The sequence below is a fragment of the Ursus arctos genome, unplaced genomic scaffold (assembly GCF_023065955.2).
Source record: "Ursus arctos isolate Adak ecotype North America unplaced genomic scaffold, UrsArc2.0 scaffold_8, whole genome shotgun sequence".
Lineage (NCBI taxonomy): Eukaryota > Metazoa > Chordata > Mammalia > Carnivora > Ursidae > Ursus > Ursus arctos.
The window spans coordinates 33679254-33702415 of NW_026623100.1; the positions used below are offsets into that span (position 1 = coordinate 33679254).

Consider the following 23162-nt stretch of genomic DNA (forward strand, 5'->3'; position numbering starts at 1 on the left):
AGCTACCACTGCTCTGAGGAAGCACATGCCATGTAGAGAGGCCCCTGGTTCTCTGGCCTGGCTGAGGTCCCAGCTGACAACTTGTAGGCCAAATGAATGCCACCTTAGAGACAGATCCTCCAGCCCTAAGTCCAACCCTCCATGCCTGACTGGTGCTGCACGGAGCACAGATAGGAAGTTTAGCGATGATTTGTGACACAGCAACAGACAACTGAAACAGTCCTTTGGTAAGCCAGGCAGCAATCATGACAGTTGTCACCACCGACACGTGGATACCAAAGCTTGCAGAGTGTCGATTAACTGAAGACAGTAGAGTAGCATGTTTCAAAGAAAGGCTGTATCACCAACATGTTTTATGGTACACAGGGCAATACTGTAAGGAAAACATGGAAAGGTGATTTAGAAGGATCAGACTCTGAATCAGGAGAAATTTGAGGCATACCATACCAAATTTATTTTATATATGTTTTCCTTTTTAAGGATGCACAAGGAAAAACATGTCTAAGTTTAAAAGAACATCTAATGAACATTAAAGAAATGCCGAGTCATAAGAAGTGTGTATGGGCTTCAGGGACAGTGTTTTCCTTTCTCAGTGGTGGAAGATCATCTTACAATCGATGACATCTTAGATTTAATGAAATGGAAGTATTTATTGTTCTTGACTTAAACCTCTCTAATTACACCACCAAATACAAGTTTTCTAAGAGAGAACTTCACAAATTTTTTATTTTTCTTTGAAAATTGGAAAAAAAAAACAAAAACAAAACCCCAGCAGGTACAGGCTCTAAGTTCAATTTAATTTTCACTTCCACAATTATGTCCGCAGCAAAAATCATCTTGGGGATTTTTTAAAGGTTAATTTTCTGAATTTAATATTCCAGACTAGTGACTTTCCAAAGAACCCACAAAGTCACAGGACTCTTACATATTACAAATGTTTTAGGTGGCTCTGACTCCGGAGCTGAGGAGTGAGGGAGGGTAGGCTTAACAAAGTGAATGCCTCTGAGCGGAGCGAAAGAGCTGGTGAGCATTAAAGAAACAAAGTGAATGAGGAGGTACTTGTTAAGCATTTATAAAGCAAAGATGTGATGGTGTTGGCTTTATTGCTACTGTTAAATTAACAGAATCAAAGCATCCATAGATTTTAAAAACAAATTTATTCATAAAATATATGAAAGGATTTGACAAAAAATAAGGCTAGAAAACCCTCATAATCATATACATTTCAACATCTACTTAGCAGTCAATAACCAAAAGTCTAATTTGACTCCTGTTTTTTAAGTAAAAAGAGATCATTGTAAATATTCACTTGGTAAATAATATTTTGTTTTATGAGTTATACAGCTGAAAACAGTTACCCAAATCTAGTCTGACCCTGCCATTTTGGAATTTTTATAAAGTAATATTCTTTACAGAAACTTAACTGACACTGAAATCTCTCAAAGCATATTTATGAAGGTTAATTCACAATACTTTTAGAACTATTTTAAACCAGGTGTTATGGTAAAATATGTAACTCTGGGGATGAAGAACAAATTCAAAATACGTTTAAACATAGACAAGTATCAACTTCTTCTTAGAAATGGAGGGGAGATGAGCAGAGCTGGAGATAGTGGTGTCCCACGTGCTGCACCAAACCAGTTCCGAGTCCAGTCGCCGGAACACACCATTCGGCGTTTCATACCCAGAGAGAGGCTGGTCTGGACGTCTGCGTCCAGGGTCTGTTTTCATCAGTCAAATCCAGCTTTGTTCAGTGAGGGTCAGAGGATCCCAGGGAACATTCTAAATACTAGAAGTGTTCCTCTTAAAGGTTTCAAGTCCTAAGTCTTCAGATCAAATTTTATGGAGTTTTGTAACAATCAGCACTCTTACCATCTGATCAAATGAACTACAGATGCAGAGACCCCTTTTATCTGGACTCCAGTCCAAACTGGAAATGGGCTGGGTAGACAAGGTGACATTCTGCAGAAGGCTGACCGAGCCCGCAACTCCCATCTCTACTCCCTCAGAATCTTTCTTTGAACGCTGAACAGGGTATTCGCTGTAAACAAGACCAGAGTGGTAAGGAGAGAGATCTTAGCATTCGCCATATTGTGTTTTATACATATAGTCCAGTAACTCTATTTTTACTTCTCTGTTGATTATTGCAACTGATAAATACTTAAAGAATCTTTCTAATGTTGTGTTTTATACAAATAAAGAGACAACAATAAAGAGTGAGTATGTGTGTGTGTGTTTCAAATACACACACAAAAAATCAGCATGTTGGGGTCCATTCACTCAAAAAACAGTTTCTGAATTAACTAGATGAGATGCTCTAGGAACTCTCGGGTGCTCAATAATATTTATAATTTAATTGCATTACTACCAAGGGAGACTGGCAAATGGAAATAAAGTGAACTATCATTTTACTTAAACCAAATCTCTTCTGCTGGTAGAATACTCTGACAGCGAATCTCCAAACCAATTTGAAGATTAGACTAGATATCTGTTCTGGTAGGGATTATTCATATTGAGATAAGCTTCAATTTCTAATTACATACAAGACCCCACTTTATCCAATCATCAAAAATTCTAGCTGCAAACATGTTTGCACATCACATGGACTGCAACTCTCTATGTGGATTACAAAGAAAACTGGAAGCAGTTCTTCAAGGAAGCAGCCTAAGGCGTTTGGTCACCAGGCAGCACCGTGACGTGCTGCTGCCTGGCTTAACTAAGGACATAGGCAGAGCCTAATGGGGAGTGCAGACTGGGCTGGAAGAATCAGGGAAGGATGGGCAAGACACCGGGAAAAGAGAAGTTACCGAATGGTCTGTCTACCAGGCATTCTCCAGAATTCTTAAAACTTTTCCTCTGCTTTTTCTTCTTAGAAACTATATATTCTTGATCTAACACATTCATTCTCAGTTTTTTGTCAGCTAGATCCCTAAATACCCTAACACTTGTCAAATGTAGCCCTGTTTTTCAGCCTCCCTGATAGCTTAGGAGCTAATAAACAGACATGTATTTTGCAAATGTGAAAGTCTCAGCCATACTGAAGATGGTATTTTTCTTCTTATATCATTAATCAAACTTTATTTTTGAAATATCTTTCATTTGCGGGCTTGTGTTGTTAGGTTTTTTTCCTTGAGTGATGGAGAAAGAAATACCATTCACTCTCAACTTTTATCGGGCCTTTTAAATGAGCAGCTGACCTCGTACGTGCCACCTTAGGGCACTTGGGGTTCAGGGTACAGCTACGGCTATTACTCAGCCAGCCCACAGCACACAGCAAGCAAACTCAATGACCAGGCTTCTCCTGGACACCCATCAGGGCCCTCAGCACTCTTCTGGTTCCTTTGTAACGACGGTATCGGAACGTGGGCAAGTGCATTATCAGGATCTAAAATTAAGAATTCCAACCCTTTTCCTATTCTCTAGAGGTAGTGTTCTAACGACCAGGTGGTAATATATCACAAAAGCCTTTGGTCACATTTTTCATATCAAAAACAGAACAAAAAAACAACAACATCAGTAAAAACCTAGAAAAACCATGGTTTTAAATCTATGAAAAGAACTATTCCTAAGCTGCATGGAAGACACAACTACAATGACAAACACATTTAGTGTGTCAAAAGATGGTTAATATTTACTAAGTGTAAAATAAGTACATTAATTTTTTAAAAAGCTGACAAAAATAACACTTATGTAATACCATTTAATTTAAAATCATATCAAAACGAACTAAGTCAAAGGAGGAAGAAAGACAACAAAGTTCAATCCAATCCTACTTTCCGCCCACCAGTAACTTAAAAAGGAGCAATGTGCACAGGCAGAGACTTACTACTTCCAGAGGTGAAGGCTGCCGGCGCCTCCAGCTGTCAGAAAGAGCTCTCTGTTCTGTGGCAGGTGTCGGACCTGCCACACAGTTGATTTATGAGCCTAGAGAGGACGAGAGCACATAGCTAGTTTTTACGTTTATATGATAAACAAAGACTCCCAGAAGAGAAACTCTGTAAAAAAATTTTTTTTACTACTATAATTTCAACTGTTACAAAAGTAATTAAAGTATTTCTGGCACATTTCTTTGTAGGGGCTACAGAGATTTATAGGAGTCCATCACAAATTAAGGAAAGCATCCTTTTTCTTTACTGCTTTATGAAACAAAGTTCTACTGGATTAAAAAAAATGTTATCAGATTAAAAGTCCATATAAGTTTATAGTACCATATAAATTATGCAAATAGATTTTACACATTTAAGTATCTCTAGCTCACTCTGAGGAAGAAAAAAAACTCAAAATGCAAAAACATATACTTCATCCTAAGGGGAAAAAAGGATACTGAATTAAAAAAAAAAACAAAACAAAGACTTAATTTTTTATAGGAGTTTCAGGTTTCTAGCAAACTGAGTGGGAACTACAAAAAGTTCCCATATATGGAATGAATTTTAACTTAAAGCTCCCAGAGCTTTATCTTTCATTTATATCATCTGACTTATCTAGTCTTCAAAATAAGAACCACAAGGACTTATAAATGGTGTTTAAGGTCATAATAAGCCAGGGTCTGTATCAGTCACATTAAACTAAAAGACAAAAATGGCAACTGGAAGGTTAACAGCTTGTTAGCACCTCGACAACAGCTAGTAAATCAGTGTTGATGGTGTAATATTCACTGCAAGGAATTTGAGAGAGAGAGATGGAGGGAGGCAGGGAGAGGGAGAGAGAGGGGGGAAGGAGGGAGGAAAGATGGAGGGAGGAAAGATCCTGTGCTTTGCAGAAACAATGAGACCAACTAGGTCTAAGTCATTCTTGGACACTTCACATTTCAGTGAGTGATTAATCTTGGCATTTGACTTAATAGTCTTGTAAAAGGATTACCATTCGCAGATTAAAATCCCATATCTCAAAATACACCCTTTAAGTGTGTAAGAGTCCGCAAGTGACTGGGTTCAAGCTGTTAAAACCCATTTCAATTTTGTTTCGTAGTTTAAACTTCTCTTTACTTCTGAAAGCTGATTAAAAAAAAACACAAAAAGCAAGAGGGGACATGACCTTTTAAAATATACTGGACGAGGGGCACCTGGGTGGCTCAGTCAGTTAAGTGTCTGCCTTCGGCTTGGGTCATGATCCCAGGGTTCTGGGATCGAGCCCCACGTCAGGCTCTCTGCTCAGAGGGGAGCCTGCTTCTCCCTCTCCCTCTGCCTGCCGCTCTGCCTACTTGTGCTCTCTCTCGCTCTCTCTCTGTCAAATAAATAAATAAAATCTTAAAAAATATATATACTGGATGAGAAATGTGTTATAATTGTATAAGGGAAAATTTAATAAAGTGCTTTATGTTGTTGATACTTAACTATATTCTGAAATAACGAAGGCAAACAATATTGCAATTTATAGCTACCTTGTTAAGAATTTAGTTCATCAGGCAGTGACAGCAATTTATATTCAGTAATAATAATAATAAACAGTAATAACAAAATAAGATGAAACAGGAAGATTTGAGAAGTACTACTGAATCCACAATGGAGGGACAGAGAGCAAGACAGTAAATTTTTATTTCCTGAGCAACTTATATATTTTAATCATATGGAAACTACAAATCTGTAACTGATCTTTACTTTCACATTGAAAGAAGCTCAGGGTCACATTCCCAACCCATCTCTGGGCAACGACAGGGTGTTTCAGCTTGAATCTTATGCAGTCCCCTTACTCCAGGCTTCATCATCTTGTTTTTTTCTTTCTTTAACCAGTATTTTCCCTGTGCTCTGCTTTCTTCATCGATTTTTGATGTTGTAATACCATATGTTTCCTTCTAAGCTACCTCAAATACTTTCGGAACAAGGCAAAGTATGTATAAATGTGTAAATGACTGACTGTATAAATAACTTTTTTGAACCTATTATGTGCCCATGATTGACGCTTTAAATAATTTCACTTAATATAGCAAACCAGAATATAAAATAAAATGTAATAAAATCACATCAGGTATATATGTTGATATGTTTTGAAAAGTATGTAATTAGATATTAACACAAATATTATATATTTATCAGAAAACACTAAGCTAGGTTTTATTGATCCAATTCTTAGCATCAGCTAGTTGTCTTGTGATTTTTCCTAAACTACCAAATAAGATTCTTAGCCAACTGAGGCCTTCATTATAATCAAGAAATCTAAAACTGATAAACTTTGGGAAAGTACTCTCTGCACAGAAAAACTTGTCAAGTTCCCACAAAAATATATTAAAAATAGCTCCCTTCATATAAAGACCTGGAAGGAACCTTGGTGACTAATTCTATTTATTAGTCTAAAACAAGCTATGAACATTCCTCTTCATAAAAGACATTTCCCTCATATTTACCTTTTCTGAAACAGAAGCAAAACCTTTCGTTGGGTGCTGTGTTCTCATATCGAAAACATGAAACTTTCCTTCCAGTGATGTAGCTACCAACTTATTCATACTTATGTCTTTTCTGTCAAACTCCAAGCTACAGACCTGAAATAGAAACTATGTATTACTGATGGCCTAATGATTATTATTCAGGAAGTTCTTTTAAACTAAGTAAAACAACTTTAAAATTATCAGCTCATGTGAAAGCATTTAAATAATCATTTTATATTTTGAGAGTCAATACATCAAATACTTTTAACTGAAAAAATTTCTTCTTGGTTCATAGGATCAACAAAACCATCTTGAGTTCCCCTGTCTGGCAGATTAATTTGGAAAGCCATATAATTTTTTACTGTTATTACATAATTATTTTATATAGTACAATCAAAGCTGATTTTAGAAAACAGGAAGGAACCACATTCTTCACTAAATGTATACAACTCAGGACCCAAAAATCTAAAAGTACTTGGAGGGTATCACTATTTCAGGCTTTCTAATATTAGCAGGAATAAAGGCCTCTTACTAGCTCATTTTAATATCACACTGCATAGCCCACAGGGGTCCACAGACAGACCACGGGGGCTGGTAGCTCACCAGGGATTGTCATACCACATCTGAGTGTATGTTCACTTTCTGAAGAGAGAATCCATGATTTTCATTAAGTTCTCAAAGGGCTCCACAGCCCCAAAAGTTAAAAGCCATTGGGAGAGGGGCTGTACAAGAGGCGTTATTAGAGGCACTCTCCTTTCGAAGTAGGGCAGAGGTGGACAACAACATGCTCAAACTATAAAGAACCCAAATGTACATTACCCCATTTTTTATGTTTGTCTCCCACCGTAGTGACATATTTCTGAGATCAAACAGTTTGATATCTCCATTGTCATAGCCAGCACAAACAACACGTTCCTCTTGATTATAAGCATTGCCTGGAAATCAAGATACATTGCAGATCTTTAAAAATGCTCATTTAAAGTCTGCTAAAATAATGTTACAAAACTACACATATAACTTGTACCAAATAAGACCCCCCCCAAAAAAAAAAATCACACTAGGCAGAATCCTGTTTTGCCAATCCTGACAGGACATCAAGACTGTTAAACTGGTTATTTTTGTTTTTTTTTTTTTAAGATTTTATTTATTTATTTGACAGAGAGACAGCCAGTGAGAGAGGGAACACAAGCAGGGGGAGTGGGAGAGGAAGAAGCAGGCTCACAGCAGAGGAGCCTGATGTGGGGCTCGATCCCATAACGCCGGGATCACGCCCTGAGCCGAAGGCAGACGCTCAACCGCTGTGCCACCCAGGCGCCCCTCTAATATTGTTTTTTAAAAAAAAGCTCATTTGCTGAGATTCTCTTCTGAAGGGGTAAGTGAAAGTGTTCAAGGGCGTCTCAGTTCAAAGCAAATGTTCTTTCTCTACCATATCTGCAAACTAACAAGTCAATTACAGCTCAAACATAGCAGGGTTTTGTAGAATAAGTACAGCTGTGCTTCTATTGCTTTCTTTGTCAGTAACTACGTTTGAATGCGAATAGAAACTACCTTAAAACTCATTTATTTTGGGGCGCCTGGGTGGCACAGCGGTTAGGCGTCTGCCTTCGGCTCAGGGCGTGATCCCGGTGTTGTGGGATCGAGCCCCACATCGGGCTCCTCTGCTGTAACCCTGCTTCTTCCTCTCCCACTCCCCCTGCTTGTGTTTCCTCTCTCGCTGGCTGTCTTTCTCTGACAAATAAATAGATAAAATCTTAAAAAAAAAAAAAAACTAAACTAAAAAGAAAACTATGTTATGCATAGAGATTTAAAAAAAGAAAACTCATTTATTTTGCAAAATGTTGTCTGGCGTTATCTCACCTTTGCAAGGAAATCTGAAATAAGTTGTAACACACTGATATATTTTTCGTTGTATGAATGATCACACCCACAGTAAGTTTATAATCTACAGTTCACCTCATCCTGCTTGGATCCGGGGATGTTTTCTGGAGTACCTCTGACACTCATCTCTCCCCACTACACACTACCAATCTGATCTTCTTAAAACTGGTCACATCTCATCCCCACAAAAACCTTCAAGGTTTGACACTGCCTCCACACTGTCTAAACACTTCTGACTTCTTTAAGGCTACTCCTTATGCTTGACATTTCCTCCTAGTTTCAGTGGTTCAAATCCCATATATACTTGGTCTGAGGTCAAAATGTTCTTCCTCCACAGCCATCTCTCCCTCAAGATTCCTTCCATATTTATCCACACCTCTTGTGACCTTTTATCACTCCTATCCTGTACTATAATTAGTGTATATATCATGCCCTTTTTACTAAAATAGAAGGTTCTTGAAGCGAGACTAGGAATCCCTCTCACCTTTGCATGTCCACAGTATTCTGGACATACCTGACATTCATAGAAGAGTCAAATGAATGGATTGTTTTTCAAACTTAATGTCCCAAATTTAAAACTGCACTTATGTCCTCTAGATCAAAGATGGAAGGCATTAATGGACCCACAGGTAATTACTTTTAAATTATTATATCAAATTTTAGATGATGATTCTAAATACAAGTCCTGAAATTTCTCCCCAAGGTGTACATGTGCTAAATTTATATATTATTGGTCATAAAATACAAACACAGTAATTCCCATACAAGAACTTGTTTTTTTTTAAATTGGAAACCTAAAACTTTGCTCTGATTAAATAATAGTGCAATTTTTAAAATCTATGAAAGTTAAACAGTTCATGTATACTGTTAAATCACACTTTTAATGTCTGTTATCTACACAGGATTATACTAAGAAAAAGAAGAAAGAACATATAGGTTTCAAACTAAGTATGACCCATATCCTTTAGTAGCAAAAATTATTTTAATTATGGTTCTCAGTAAGAGATACTAGGGCATACATCAATTAGTCCTCAAAGTCAATATTCATTTTAAGTATAGTAACAGAAGAACAGTTATCAAATTATAACAATTCTATAATGGCATAACTATGTTCTAGAAAATAAACATCCTCTGTGTAGGGTATAATGTAAGATTTGTTAGGTCACCTTTGAGCATTTGAGACTCTGCTTTGCTCCATTAATGGCATTTGGTTCTAAACTAGGTCAACATTATCTAGTTAAACAGAAGTATATAATAGTACCAAATATTTTTGAGCACTTAATAATTTAAGCACAATTCTAAGTACTTAACATGCATTAATTCATTGAATCCTCATAACACTATTAGGTAAATTCTATTATTAGTTCCACTTTATAAATGAAGAAACTAAGGAACAGAGAAGCTTGGTAAATTGCCCACTTCATCCAGCCAAGAAGTAACAATGTGAGGATTCAAAACCTAGGCCCCAGAGGCTGACATTGACCACCATCTCTATTTGCCTCAATAAACTATCAGAATAATCCACAAAACAGACTGTAATGAGACTATTGGGAATTTCTTGAAGCACTGTGCTTTTTTACCATCTGATACCTCAAATGCAAGGTTCTTCAATAATTTACCAAATGCCACAGTCCAACAGTCTCTCTTGTTTTCTCCTTGTACAGGTTCCATATTAGCAACGGGATCATCTTTTTGTCTTGGGTCCCACACCTTCACAGTTCCTGTTGTGCATACAAGTGAGTTAGCAAAATTCAATAGTGATTGATGACGTTTTTTTCCTGCATTCTCTTCCCATGATTTCCCGTGTTTATGGCCATATTATAGATAATATAACACTTGAAAAATATTCACATATTTCTGACTTCTACTTGAGCAAGGTGTATTTAATATCAGAGATATAACCCATATGTTACTGTTGGACCTGATTTCCAAGGTAATAGATACACAGAAAAGCCAACAACTGTTCCGAAGTTATCAACAAGGTATGAGTGACAAGGGACATACAAATGTTATTCATTGAGATCATGTCTTTCTTTGAGCCTAAACCTAATGTACTACTTATTTAGAATAATATTAGTGTCATTTTAATTTTTTTCCATACTACCCATATAATCATTGGCATTTTTCTTATACAGATGTACAAACTCTAATTTTTACATTTATGATTTCTTATATGGGGTTTCAGAATACTATCTCACATACAATTAAGTTTAATTTCCCTGTGGCAATAGAGATGAGGGAAATATTAAATAAAATTAACACATATTTCTTCTCAATGCTTTTCCTTTTAATGCGAATTGCAGGACTACTAACTAATGAGAAATACACTGCCTATGAGAAATACAAATGCATTTAATAAAATGGCTAAAAGGCAAGTACTTAAGAGAGAACACGAAAAGGGCAAAAAATCCTTAAAAGAGATAATAAACTCAGGAAAAGGGGAGATATCCCACTAGATTTATCTCCAAAGATAAAATAAAGTTGGTCATTAAAAAGGCTACTTTAAGGAGAAAAAAAATTCCCAAAAATGTGACAAGAGGTTATTATATTACTCTAGAGGGTTCATACATATTGATAAGATTCATATAAAATTTGCAATAGTTAAATGAGCAAAGAACATAAACAGACGATTCACAAAGCGTTTAAAACTGATAAATACAGAAAGAAGTTAACACAAATTGGAATGGACTACTATTTTTATCTATAAAATTAGGGGAAAAAAGGAAAATCAATGCTGGTAGGGTAGATTGGAAAGCCACCTCATCTGTTGTAGCTCCGAATGTTCATGGGTACTTTGGAAAGTCTGATAATAAATTTTAAAAATCATAAAATATGCTTATTCTAAAAAAGTTATATACATGACGATACTCATTCCTTCATTATTTTAAAGTCACTCTCCCAAAAACAATAACAAAAACTTAAAGCAAACTGAACGCTTATTACCAAAGACATGGTTAAGGACACCTGTGATACCTCCATAGGACAGACTATTATATAGTCATTAGAATGATAATGATGGAGGGGGCGCCTGGGTGGCACAGCGGTTGAGCGTCTGCCTTCGGCTCAGGGCGTGATCCCAGCATTACGGGATCGAGCCCCACATCAGGCTCTTCTGCTATGAGCCTGCTTCTTTCTCTCCCACTCCCCCTGCTTGTGTTCCCTCTCTCGCTGGCTGTCTCTATCTCTGTCGAATAAATAAATAAAATCTTTAAAAAAAAAAAAAAAAGAATGATAATGATGGAAACAGCAACATTTGCATATGACAAAACTCAAAATAAAAAAAGACAAAAATCATATCCACCCTGACAACTATACAAAATTATATATAAGACTGGAAAGGAAAACAAATCTAAGGGTTACGCTACTATAGTAGATTAAATGCTATTTTTCCTTCCATATTTCATATTGTATGATTTTTTTTAAGATTTTATTTATTTATTGGACAGAGAGAGACACAGCGAGAGAAGGAACACAAGCAGGGGGAGTGGGAGAGTAAGAAGCAGGCTTCCCGCTGAGCTGGGAGCCTGATGTGGGGCTCGATCCCAGGACCCTGGGATCATGACTGAGCCACCCAGGCACCTCACTTTTATGATTTAAAAGGAATAATTGATTCTAAAACACAGACACTCAAATAACTATTAGAAAAATATGTCTCACTTTTCTTTTAAAACAATTTCCTCATGGTCTTGAGCAGCCATTAAAAATTAGCCAAACCCACTACGGTACCAAATTTTTTATGTACCCATCATGAAACTACACGTTCTAACTCCTATTACAGTCATTCAGAACATCTTTGAACACCAATAGACCTGTTCCTTGAGTCACCACAGGGTAGAAAAGTAGAGGTAGTGCCCTTGGATCTTTCTACAATGCTCAGTGGAAGGATCACAAAACTTCAATGTTCAACCAGCTGTCAACATGACAATTTTCACAAGTGCTATTTCTGTTTTTTTAAAAAAGAAAGAGGGGGCGCCTGGGTGGCTCAGTCAGTTAAGCGTCCGACTCTTGATTTCGGCTCAGGTCATATCTCAGAGTCATGAGATCGAGCCCTGCGTTGGGCTCTGCACTGGGCATGGAGTCTGCTTAAGATTCTCCCTCTCTTTCCCTCTGCCCCTACCCCCCAAAAATGTGAAAAGCTGCCACCCACCTTGTATTGTCAGCTGCCTCAAAAACCTGTAAAGAAATTGTAAGTCTTTCAAAGTTCATAGGAAACTATGGTTGTTAGTAGTTGAACTAGCTCAAACTAAAATAGGAAGTCCTATGCTCCTATCTCAAAACACCCAAAAGTCTGAGGCAATTGGGGGATATGCAATTAAACTTGCCTTTTAAAAAAGTACAGTTAGGTTTAGTACTCATGGCTACTGAAGAGGATTTCCACAAGAGAAGACATATTGTTGCACAAAGATTCATTTAAAGAAAAAAATTTTTTGAAATACATAGAATACTTTAACTTACCATCTCGGCTGCCAGTCACAATTTCTGGTGCGCCTTCCCCGATTCCCAGTCCACCTACACCATCTATGGTATTTATAATTTCTTTATGGCCCTTTACAGAATATACTGGGATCTCTGGAGCTTCCAAATTCCTAGACAACAGAACACAGCTTCTTACTTACTCCACATGTCCCAAACATTGAGTCCACTACTGAAATTTAAGAACGCATACCTTATTTAGATTTTTGTTCAAAAATAAGGGTTTTGCTATGAAGGTAATATATACATTGACTTCCAGTATTTTCTCTCCACTTTAGCTTCTTTCAAGCCCTCAATGAGAACAGTCATCATTCAACTTGGAACTCTACATCCTGAGCCCACTTAGTGAATCTCGGAGATAATCCATATAGGACCTCTGCCATGACTTACCAGGTGAGTGTGCTAATAAATGCAGATTTCTGGGCTCCTCCCCAGATATAATGGATGAGGAGCCCCAAATCTGCTGACGCTTTGGTTCACTGAAGTCTAATAATCACTATTTTAAACAGAGTAAATTCAAAGTAATTCAGAAGGTTTTTCCAAAATAGGCCTTGGTAGTCTAATCTTGAGATCTTTTGGAAGGATAAAATATGAGTAGTGTTTACTATGCATATGTTTCTTCCTTTATAATGTATTATTTTCTCACTAAATTCCATACTATTTTCATCTCATTACATATTTTTCAGTGTATCATCATGCTGGTCACAATTAACGTAAGTTTGTCTAAATCTAGGTTAGTTAAGAGAAAGGAATGCAGGAAAGGACCCACTACTATGAGTATCTGAGTCTCCCCTGGTAGAGTAACTCAAGTAGGTTATGTTAGTATACCCCTTCTCCTGCCTCCCTTTTTTCTACTGGAGCTTCTAAATCACATTTAACAGGTCAGTTTTTGATAACCTACACTTTAAAAAAAAATTAATATAGCTATTCATGAAATGTAATCCCAACTTGTCACTAGGCTGAGATTTATTAGTAAAATCTCCCTAATCAAAATTTCGGATAGCTCAATCTAGTTAAAAGACAATGTTTGTGAAAGAATCACGATTAAACAGGGCTGAAATTCTACTTAAAAGAACTGTTTTACTGTTTTTACAGACTTTAAAATACTGCTTTTTATAATATGAAATTGTAAGACTTAACAATGACAGTAATACCTGTAACTATACGAGGAAACTCTATTAGGAAGACAGTCAACAGTGTCATTTTTTGCATATTCTTATACTGACATATGTTATTTTTAAAAATAACAATCAGATTGGTCTCTCCTGATTTCTTTGAAAGTATATGACACAGTTATGTAAAAACTGATGCATTCTAATAAATGCAAACTTAAGTATTAAGCAGTTAAAGCAAAGGGAATTTAAAATAGCTTCATTCTGTTTTATATTTTGATTCCAAGATAAATATGTCAGAGTAATTCAATTGCAAAGCAGCAGATACTAAGTGAGAATCAAGAAAGGTCACCTTAGAAAACATGAGGCAAAGAAGACAGTTTCTTTCTAGAACATTACTATATACTTTAAATAATTAAAATAAGAGATATTCTTGAAAAGTAATTAAGGAGGAATATCAATTCCTGCAACTTAACTTAAATACAAAGAAATAACTCTAGGTAGAACATGAAAATTGCAAACACTTGGCATAATTATGGTTTTGTTCATTCATAACAGGTTTATATTGATTTGCTCAACAGATGTGTTCCTAAAAAGTTGTGCTTAATGTTAGCTAAAGTATTAAAAAATTTTTTTTAATGAATTGAGAGTTCTACATTAAAAAATTAAAACAAAAACTCAGTATATCATTCTGTAATGCCAATTCCAATTGTCTCGTTGATATGTTAGCAATATTGAACTTTTCTGTGTTACACACGTGGGGAGGAGCCCTTTATGTACACATATAAAGTATTAAATTCTAACACCAAACAGCAGATGTGGAAATAAATACTGGTAACATTATTCAAAATATCTAAAGAAAAACAGTATTTTTAAAGGGATTTTGAATATGAAACCTAGAAATGTGTATTAAAAGACAATTCTTGCATTTTTATAAATAGTTAAAATCGAACAAGAAACATTTTAAAATTAGAATTCTCCCTTTCAGAGGAAGAGCAACAAGACTATCAAAGAAATGGCCTACCTCATGCCTTAATATTGATTAAATAATCTTACCATATATGAAGGTTTCCAGCAAAATCTCCAGTAGCTAAATATCTCTGCTGTAAAGATGTTGCACCAAATGTTCCACATTTAATGGGTTTGGCCTTTTCAATCTTGACAGAAGGGAGGGAGAGAGGATACATTATTTATGTAAGCAGCTATTTATAATTCATGATATTTATGGCTCTATTATGGGACTTAAATAAGACACATAATATAAAAAGCAATTAAAACATTTTCTGATCAAAATTATCATGCGTTTCCTCTAGTCACTTTCTTATAGTTTAAAAGTATGTAACTGTCAAAGAGAATGAGTTTTAATTTTGCTTTTCCTCTCATCTCACTAATGAGACATTCAAATTCTGACAAGTATACCATCTCCATTGGTTTGCAAATATGAAAATTTCAGCATTTAATGTGCTGTTCTTCTTTAAGATCCTCAGTAGAAATGAGAACATAATGAAGATATTATTCTTTCCAGATGGCTACAGGAACAAAAATGTTTATGTCTCTTGGAGTTTTCCCCGCAGAACCCTATAAACTGAAAATGTTTATGTCCCTATTCTCCCTGGGACCTTATCAATGCATAGAGTTTTGTCTACATATGAGTACCAAAGGCACTGCTATTGGTATGGATTAGCCAATATTTTGACATTCCTTTAAAAAGCAGCTGCTCCCAGTATTGCATATAATCACATTAGTAAAACAACTACACACCGATGTACTATTTAAGTGATGTGGCTTATGGAAATCATGTATAGACTATATCACCAAAAGGATCCTTAGAAATGATATCATATGATACCCTCCTGCCACAGGCAAAGAGCCTGAAGCATACAGCTTTTTACATTTGCCCAACTCAGGCATTCAGCATTTTTAATGAGTTCCTACTAAATGCAAATCAACAAACTAGGCAGAATAGGATACAAACATGAAGGAGACTGGCCACGCCCTCAAGGAGTTTACAATCAAAATATCAGTTGCTCTCTGACTCCTCCCACATATACCCATGCATTATGCTACTCTCATCAACTCCCACACCTCTGTGGGGCTTCCACTGATCTCCTTTAACTTCCTGATGCTTCCCATTTCTCTGCTGCCCCTGCCCACCTGACCCCACCTGCCTAGGCCACAGAAGTCCCTCCTGGAGTCTGCTGCTGCCTTCAACGGTGGGAACTCTGGGCAATGTGGAATCGGATGAGGCCGCTACCTGATGCCTGCCAACAGCATACTCTAGCCCTATATTCTCCCATTTACTGTAGGCCTCAACAGGGCAAAACTATTCCTCTTACTTAATCTCTTATAAACTGTAAGTTCTGTGTGTATAAAAGTAATATGTGTTCCCCATAAAAATTCAAACAAAACAAAAAACTGAACATCAAAAAGTGAGTTTCCCTTTGATGCTCCCCAGTAATCCCCATCCTTCTAGACCTTTTTCTACACATTTACAAGCATACATAAGGTTTGCTTTAATATAAGGAGGCCCATAATATATTTTCCTTTGACTTTTTTTTTTTTTTTGACATAACAATATTCTGGATATACTTTTTTCTCTCCACAGAGTTCTCCAGTTTCTAGGGGATTTCTTCTTGTAACCTTTCAGTTCCTGGGCCAATCTTCATCCCTCCTACTAGGTTTAGCCTGTTTCATATAATTTAAAAAATAATTTCCCCGACACTTCCAATGTTTGGCTGGGCACTTCCATATGGAGTACACATAGCAATTTTCAAAGAAAAAGAAAATAAAATTCACTTAACACAAACTATAACTAAACTTCTCTTTCATGAGTCAAAAGATATTATATGGTACAGGACTTTGGAGAATCCCAGCCTGTTGAGTCTTCTCACTGTTTGGGATCTGGAAAAATTAACAGTTACTATGTAGCCAGTTCTACAAGAAAGCATTCATAGCCTCCTTGGAACCGCCCGGTAATCAAAGGCGGTTCTGTAAGAACATCGTTCCAAAAGACCACACTGATGAGAAGCACAAAATCACGGAATCATTTTTTTCTTTGCAATGCATATGTGGTCCGAGATAGTTCAGTTATTCAGAAAACTGATATTCGTTTTAGTTATTTTTTCAATTTTATAAGAGTCATCTTATAACGCAGAAACACCAAGAATCAAAATTTTGTCAATTTAACAAAGTAGTTTCCAACAACAGATCACTTATGCCAACGATGAAATAGACACCAACTCCTTCCTCCGCTTGCCTCACACTGGGCCTGGGTGTGCCAAGCAAGAGGTCACCAGTCATAGCTCCGACATCAGAGGTACAGGGTGAAGATGGGCCTCTCAGGTAAGCAGCAGGATGGACAGGAATATGGTTCCAGAGAGTCAGAGGATTAGGAGCTGTGGGGAGGGTGCATCACGTATTGATTTAACTCTCTAGGAAAATTCTTCTCAGAGACCTGGGAAGAGCAGTCTCCCCTTTTCTCCTCTTCTACCACCTAAAGCACTCTGCTTCCCACAATTCCACTATCCCCTGAGGTCTCTGATGGGGTATCTCTTCTTCCTAAGCCACAGAAGAGTTTTACCATAAAAGCTAACCTCTATTTTTCAGTCCCTATAGTACACACATAGTTCTTTGAAGATTTTACTGCTGGTAATAAAAAACTGGGAAGCAAAAACTTTCCTCCCTATGTGATTTCTTTATGTAACTTTCACCATTTAACCCTTTGGAGCAGAGAATCTCAAACCATGCTCCTGGAACACACTGATCTTCCGGTACTGAAATAAATTTACACACACACACACACACACACACTTCCCTTGTATAAATTTACACACGCGTGCGCATGCACACACAAGCTTAAAACAGCTAATGGATATGTATGTCTCAAACTTAAGTTTTCTTGGATACTTTTTTAGCTTGCCTGTTAGAAAATATTAGCAAATGTACACCAGTAAGAAAACCTAAAAATGAAGATTTAAAAATTTATGTATGGTTACTTCATGTGATATAAAGACCACAGTATGATAATGTAGCCAGATTTTTCTACTGGAAAACTCCTTCTTTGTGCAGAATTGGAACTGACTATACCCATGTTTTATGGAGTTCCAAAAACAGCACCACAATGTCCAGCCATTCTGGCACCTGAACACATCTGAGAATCCCTGCCTTAAAAGGAAGAAACCAAACTGAGAACCACTCTATTACAATAGATCCTATACTAGATATTTTCACATTTGTCATTGCACAAATTCTGAAAGTCAGTCTTTGTTGAAATATAATGGAATGAAATAAAATGCATCTACGTTTAGAGGCACAGACTCACAGGAGTGGCACCAAGGCCCGTGGTAGACAAAATGTACAAAGCTCTTTGAAATCTGGCCTTGATTCTCTGACCTTATTTCCTGCTTCTCTCCTCTCTACTACACTCCAGCCACATCTGTAGCTTTCTTTTTTGCTCTTCAGACACAACAAAGTCATTTCTACCTCAGGACATTTGCATTTACTATTACCACTGCCTGAACTGCTCTTCCCTCAGATCATGTCTTCCTTCTCCTAATTTTCAGATTCCAGTTTAAATGTCACTTCCTTTAAGAGGCTTTCCCTGCTCCTCCAATCTGAAGCGGAACCCCCAAATCACTATCACTCACCCTGTTTAACCTTCTTTATTGCATTTACCAATAAAATTATTTTATTTATTCAATTCTCTATCCCCATCCTTTCTAGAATGAGTACCACGAGAATGGGGCCTTGCCCCACCTTGTAGGGGCTCAACTTCGTTGAATCAAAGTATAAATGAATATCTATTAACCTCTCATTCCTACTGCTAGAGAGAAAGAAACCATTGCTGGAGTCCACGTTCTCATTTCTCCCACGTTTTCACATGACACACCGTATAGTTTCTGGTGTCATTTATATGCAGTGATGGAAACAGCATCCATATATTGAACACATATATCAGATACTGTTCTAGATGTTCTTCCAGACTAAGCCGTCCCTTTTCTTTCTAAAACAACTGCAAGCGAAGTATTTGAAACACTGCTTTCCGGATGAGGAAACAGGTTCAGAGGACTGGGCTCAAGGTCCCTGGAGCCAGGGAGACTCCAAGCTCTTTATACTAAACGAGGCTGCCCCCAGACCTACATGTAAATCAATTAAATAAAGTTTATTATGTAACCCCCATTCTATAAAACTGACAGTCATTAGAAGTACCAAACAAATGTTCCAACCTTGAAATGGATCGGTGAGGGAAATGGTATAGTCACGAACTGAACCTACTTTCAGATTTGTGTCCTTTGGTTTTTACCTTCATTCACATCTTTACAAGATGTAAATATATGGTATTTATGCATCCCTCATGTTCTTTTTTTCTCCTTATACCAAAGAAAAATAAAGAGATTTATAGGTTCTAGTAGTCTGTTGTGCAAGAGTCAAATCCAACTCAAAATATAAAAACATTAAAAAAACTCAAATGTACAAACACCTTATCATCTGCCTGACAGTGAGGACCGCAGTTTGCTGAGAAGGGCTGAGCTCTGCTGGCAAATGGGACTTACAGAAGCAGGGGCATTTTCTCTTTCTAAGATATTCATGGAAATCGTAACAGCTTTAAGAAGGGGCACTGGAGTGAAGCCAATTTTTTATAGTTAATAAAAAGGCTCCCTCCCTGCCTCTGTTAAATATTTTACCTTTAAAAAAAAAGATTTAAAAGAATCCAGTGGTTACTTAAATTTTTGTTAGGAAACAAACAAACAAAAAACCTGGCTAAAAAGATTTTACAAAATGTGTTCCACAAAGAAAACTGGCATGTATTACTAACTTTTGCTGTATGACAAATCATAGATGGTCATTTTTGACCTAGCTGTTGGTTCTGTTACAATAAATGAACGTGATTAAGGAAGCCCATGATAGATAATTCTCATGAGAGCTATTTTTTCTTCTGTCTGTGGGTGGGCCTAGTACAGCTTGTCAGTATTTCCTCCTCCACATCCTGGCACTACTTTGATTAACATTAAAAGGGTTAGTCAACCAAATGGTAAGAAGCAGTGAACTCAGTGGCACAGGGGCTAAAAAAGTGGAACTTTATTTGCTTATTATTAATTTTTACAGTATAAACATCCACAACTATGATTCCATTTTTCAGGGTCACCCCTAGTCCTTTGTGCCAATTAGAGAAAGGCTGCCCTTTATAGGATGAGGAAGTCTCACACTTGTAAAGTCTGATCAGAAAGAGAGATTTCAGCTTTGCCTTGAACCCTGCAACCCTGTGTGTGGTGGAGAAAAGTGCTCAACTGTACATGACGGCCCTCACTCCCTATCTGTCCTTAGTAACAAGAGAAAGCAGCCATCAACAAAGACCCGTTGGCTCCCTTCACACATTTTTACCTTGGATGCATGGGCTTTGGAACACATGACCTGAGGTGGTTTCACAATGAAGAATCAAGTATTTCAATAATTCATCCGGCCCAATGGTAGTCAACATTGGTGCTTGTTAGAATCACCTAATTCAAGTTTTAAAAATACTGATATCCAGGCCTCACTCTAGTGTAGATGCAAGACTCGCGCCACATCAGAATTCCTTAAGGTGGGACCAACGCATGAATATTTTAAAACACACACACACCAACAATAACAATGAAAACAACAACAGCAACAGAACATACTCAGCTGATCCTGATGCATAGTAAGGGTTGAGAATCACAGAGCCTGTATTAAACCTATAGCCTTTTCCACTGCACCATCACAGCCAAATGCAATCTAAGTTCTTAAAAGTGTTTTTGCATTAGTTTTTTCCTCTGTTTAGACAGGAGGCTCTTTAGAAGAAGGGATTCATCTTTCAAGTACCTTTGGTCCTTCTTTAACGTAGTATCTTGTAATAGTAGGCTGCCAATAGAGACAAAGGGAACTACTTCACTTTGTGGAACAAGTGTATTCCTGAAATGTACACAAATTATATTTTATGTTAAAAAAGTACCAAGTCTGTAAGTGCTCTCTGGTGAAATCTGATGGTATCTGGTATTTGTTCCTAGTACTTACCTGTAAGTTTCTGTCTGCTATTCCAATGTTTCCCATTTGTTCAAACCTTGACGCCAGTTGATTAATGATCAATAAACCAATATTTAAATTTCCCAATTTACATCCTTTTACAGATATACATTCACTCATTCTTTTAACAAATAATTTATTGAGTGGCTGAACCTTACAAACCACACTAATGAAAGACACTCTCCTTACTCTCCAGGAGCTTACAATCTAATTAGAGATAAATGGGACACAATTATATATTTCAGCAGCGGATAATAAATAACAAAGAAATGCAGTGTAGAGAAGTTTGTGCGGGGATCAGAAAGGGATTTCCTAAATCAAATAATCTGAACTGGACCGTAAAATAGCAACAGGTACCTGGAGGCTCACTGGTGAGCAACAGAAGGCAAGGTGGAAAAGAATCAGCCATGTTTAGAAACTCTGAGTACCTGGCTAGAAAAGACAAACTGAACAAGAAAACTGGCACTCATAGAAATTTAAAGTGAGATGAGATCTCAGGCTTGCCTATCAAAATTGTATTCATCCTTTATCTACCAGTTTAATGCCTATCTCATTCACGCAGACTCTCTCCACAGTTTTTAATCTCGATTTCTCAGCCTTCCCTGTAGTCTATTACAACCCTAAATACTCTGATCACCCAAAATCAACGCATTTTAAAAACAACTGCAAGAATGTTAGTTAACATCATTACTCTAATTCTTTCACTAACGATCTTCACTAAACTTGTGAACTTGATCTTGCCACACCCAGCTAAAAGTCCTTCAGTGATGTACCATTTAAAAAGGAGTAGATCTTTAAATGACCTACAGATCTTGCAAAGTCTGCTCCCCTCCCTGAGCTTCCACTGACGCTGTTTCCTCTGGAAACCTCCTCCTCTACTCCTAGCTTAGCCTAGTCACCTCCACTCATCCCAAATCTGTTTTACTCTCACAGAACCATGTTCCTTTATGTTAAGAGAATTCATCTCGGTTTGTATTTATGCATCGTCGGTTTGATTATCTGATTCTCTCTCCCACTAGAAAATAAACTCCATGAGACCGGAGACATTGTCATTCACATGCCTGGGATTACTAGGCAATCAACTGATAACTTGTTGAAAGAAAAAATGACTAAGGGGCGCCGGGGTGGCTCAGTCGGTTAGGCGGCTGCCTTTGGCTCAGGTTGCGATCCCAGGGTCCTCAGATCGAGTCCTGCATCCGGCTCTCTGCTCCACCGAGAGCCTGCTTCTCCCTCTGCCCCTACCTCTCTCACTCGCATGAATAAAGAAAATATTAAAAAAAAAAAAAAAAGAATAAATGGTTAGCCTCCTCCAATTACAGTGCAGGTATCCCGATGCCTGCCTTGTCTCTGCTTGTACGAAAGACCATTTTACTATTGCTGGGTCTATTAAAGCGACTCTCCACAAACAACTTCAACTACCTAGAAGAACCTCCAATCTAGATACGAAGTTTTAATGTCACTTCCCAGAGACCTCGCGCTGGACTGCAAGGGTGGCTGCAGGAAGGGGCCAGGAGGGAACAGATAAACTGGCCAGCCGAGAATTCAGGACTCGAACCAAAGTGTTTTACGTCGGAAGTATTCCTCAATCTGCGATCACCTTCGATGGTTCCGCGCAGCTAGAGCTGTGCTTTTGGCGGACGCTGGACGAAGGCTGGGGCAAAAAGAAATGCAAACTCTCCCCACCCCCGAATCCGCACTCGCCCCCTCACCACCAGCAGAGCCTGGAACTGGGCAGTCTCGCCCGGCACCCACCTCCCGAAGCAGCTTTAGGTCTCCGTGCTGGATCTCGTACAGTTGAATAACGCCGGTGCCCCGTGCGAAGTTGCCCATGGTCACAAACTTGGCGCTGCAGGGCACCCATTTACAGTCAAATACCGTGTAGTTGAGGCCCTTCTGGATATGGGCGATGATCTGAGGCTTCTCGAAGGCCGACATGGTGCACCCAATTTCCTCTCCACCAACCAGCACACCCACTGCCTGACAAAACACTAACCGGGAGACCAGACTCCAAACATTAGCGACAGTTTCCCCCTCCCACTTGCCGTAGTCGCCCCCTGCCCCTGGCGAGTTGGATTTAGTTGTCTCAGATAAAGCCCGATGCCCTACTGAATCACGCAAGATTTTTCTCCACTAACAGCACAAACTCGCTATCGTCTTTACCTACTGCTTTACGTACATACACATATTGTTGATGGCAATTGCTTCGGCTGTGAGTGGCGGAGCCAGAGGGGCACCATAGGAATCAGGCGTATTTTCGGATGTCCTCCCCTTCCCAGCAAACACAAAACCCCCCTTCA

General features: G+C 37.8%; 1 protein-coding gene across 1 annotated transcript; it reads right to left on the reverse strand.

The window, feature by feature from the left end:
* Nucleotides 1-1138: 1138 nt before the first annotated feature.
* Nucleotides 1139-23153, reverse strand: DNAAF10 (dynein axonemal assembly factor 10). The gene is made up of 8 exons (XM_026484296.4): nt 22618-23153; nt 14881-14981; nt 12695-12825; nt 9859-9960; nt 7181-7296; nt 6341-6475; nt 3827-3924; nt 1139-2041 (listed from the first exon to the last, which is right to left on the reverse strand). Exons 1-8 carry the CDS (start codon nt 22798-22800, stop codon nt 1834-1836), a joined length of 1074 nt encoding a protein of 357 aa, XP_026340081.2. The 5' UTR covers nt 22801-23153; the 3' UTR covers nt 1139-1833.
* Nucleotides 23154-23162: the final 9 nt, after the last annotated feature.

Excerpts from the sequence above, each read along its gene's own strand:
- DNAAF10 (XM_026484296.4), bottom strand. The coding sequence starts at position 22,800 with ATGTCGGCCTTCGAGAAGCCTCAGATCATCGCCCATATCCAGAAGGGC. Across the intron at positions 9,961-12,694 it reads TGTGACTGGCAGCCGAGATG|GAACTGTGAAGGTGTGGGAC; the intron begins GTAAGTTAAAGT and ends TATGCACAACAG. Across the intron at positions 3,925-6,340 it reads TTGCTTCTGTTTCAGAAAAG|GCTCATAAATCAACTGTGTG; the intron begins GTAAATATGAGG and ends CGTCCTCTCTAG.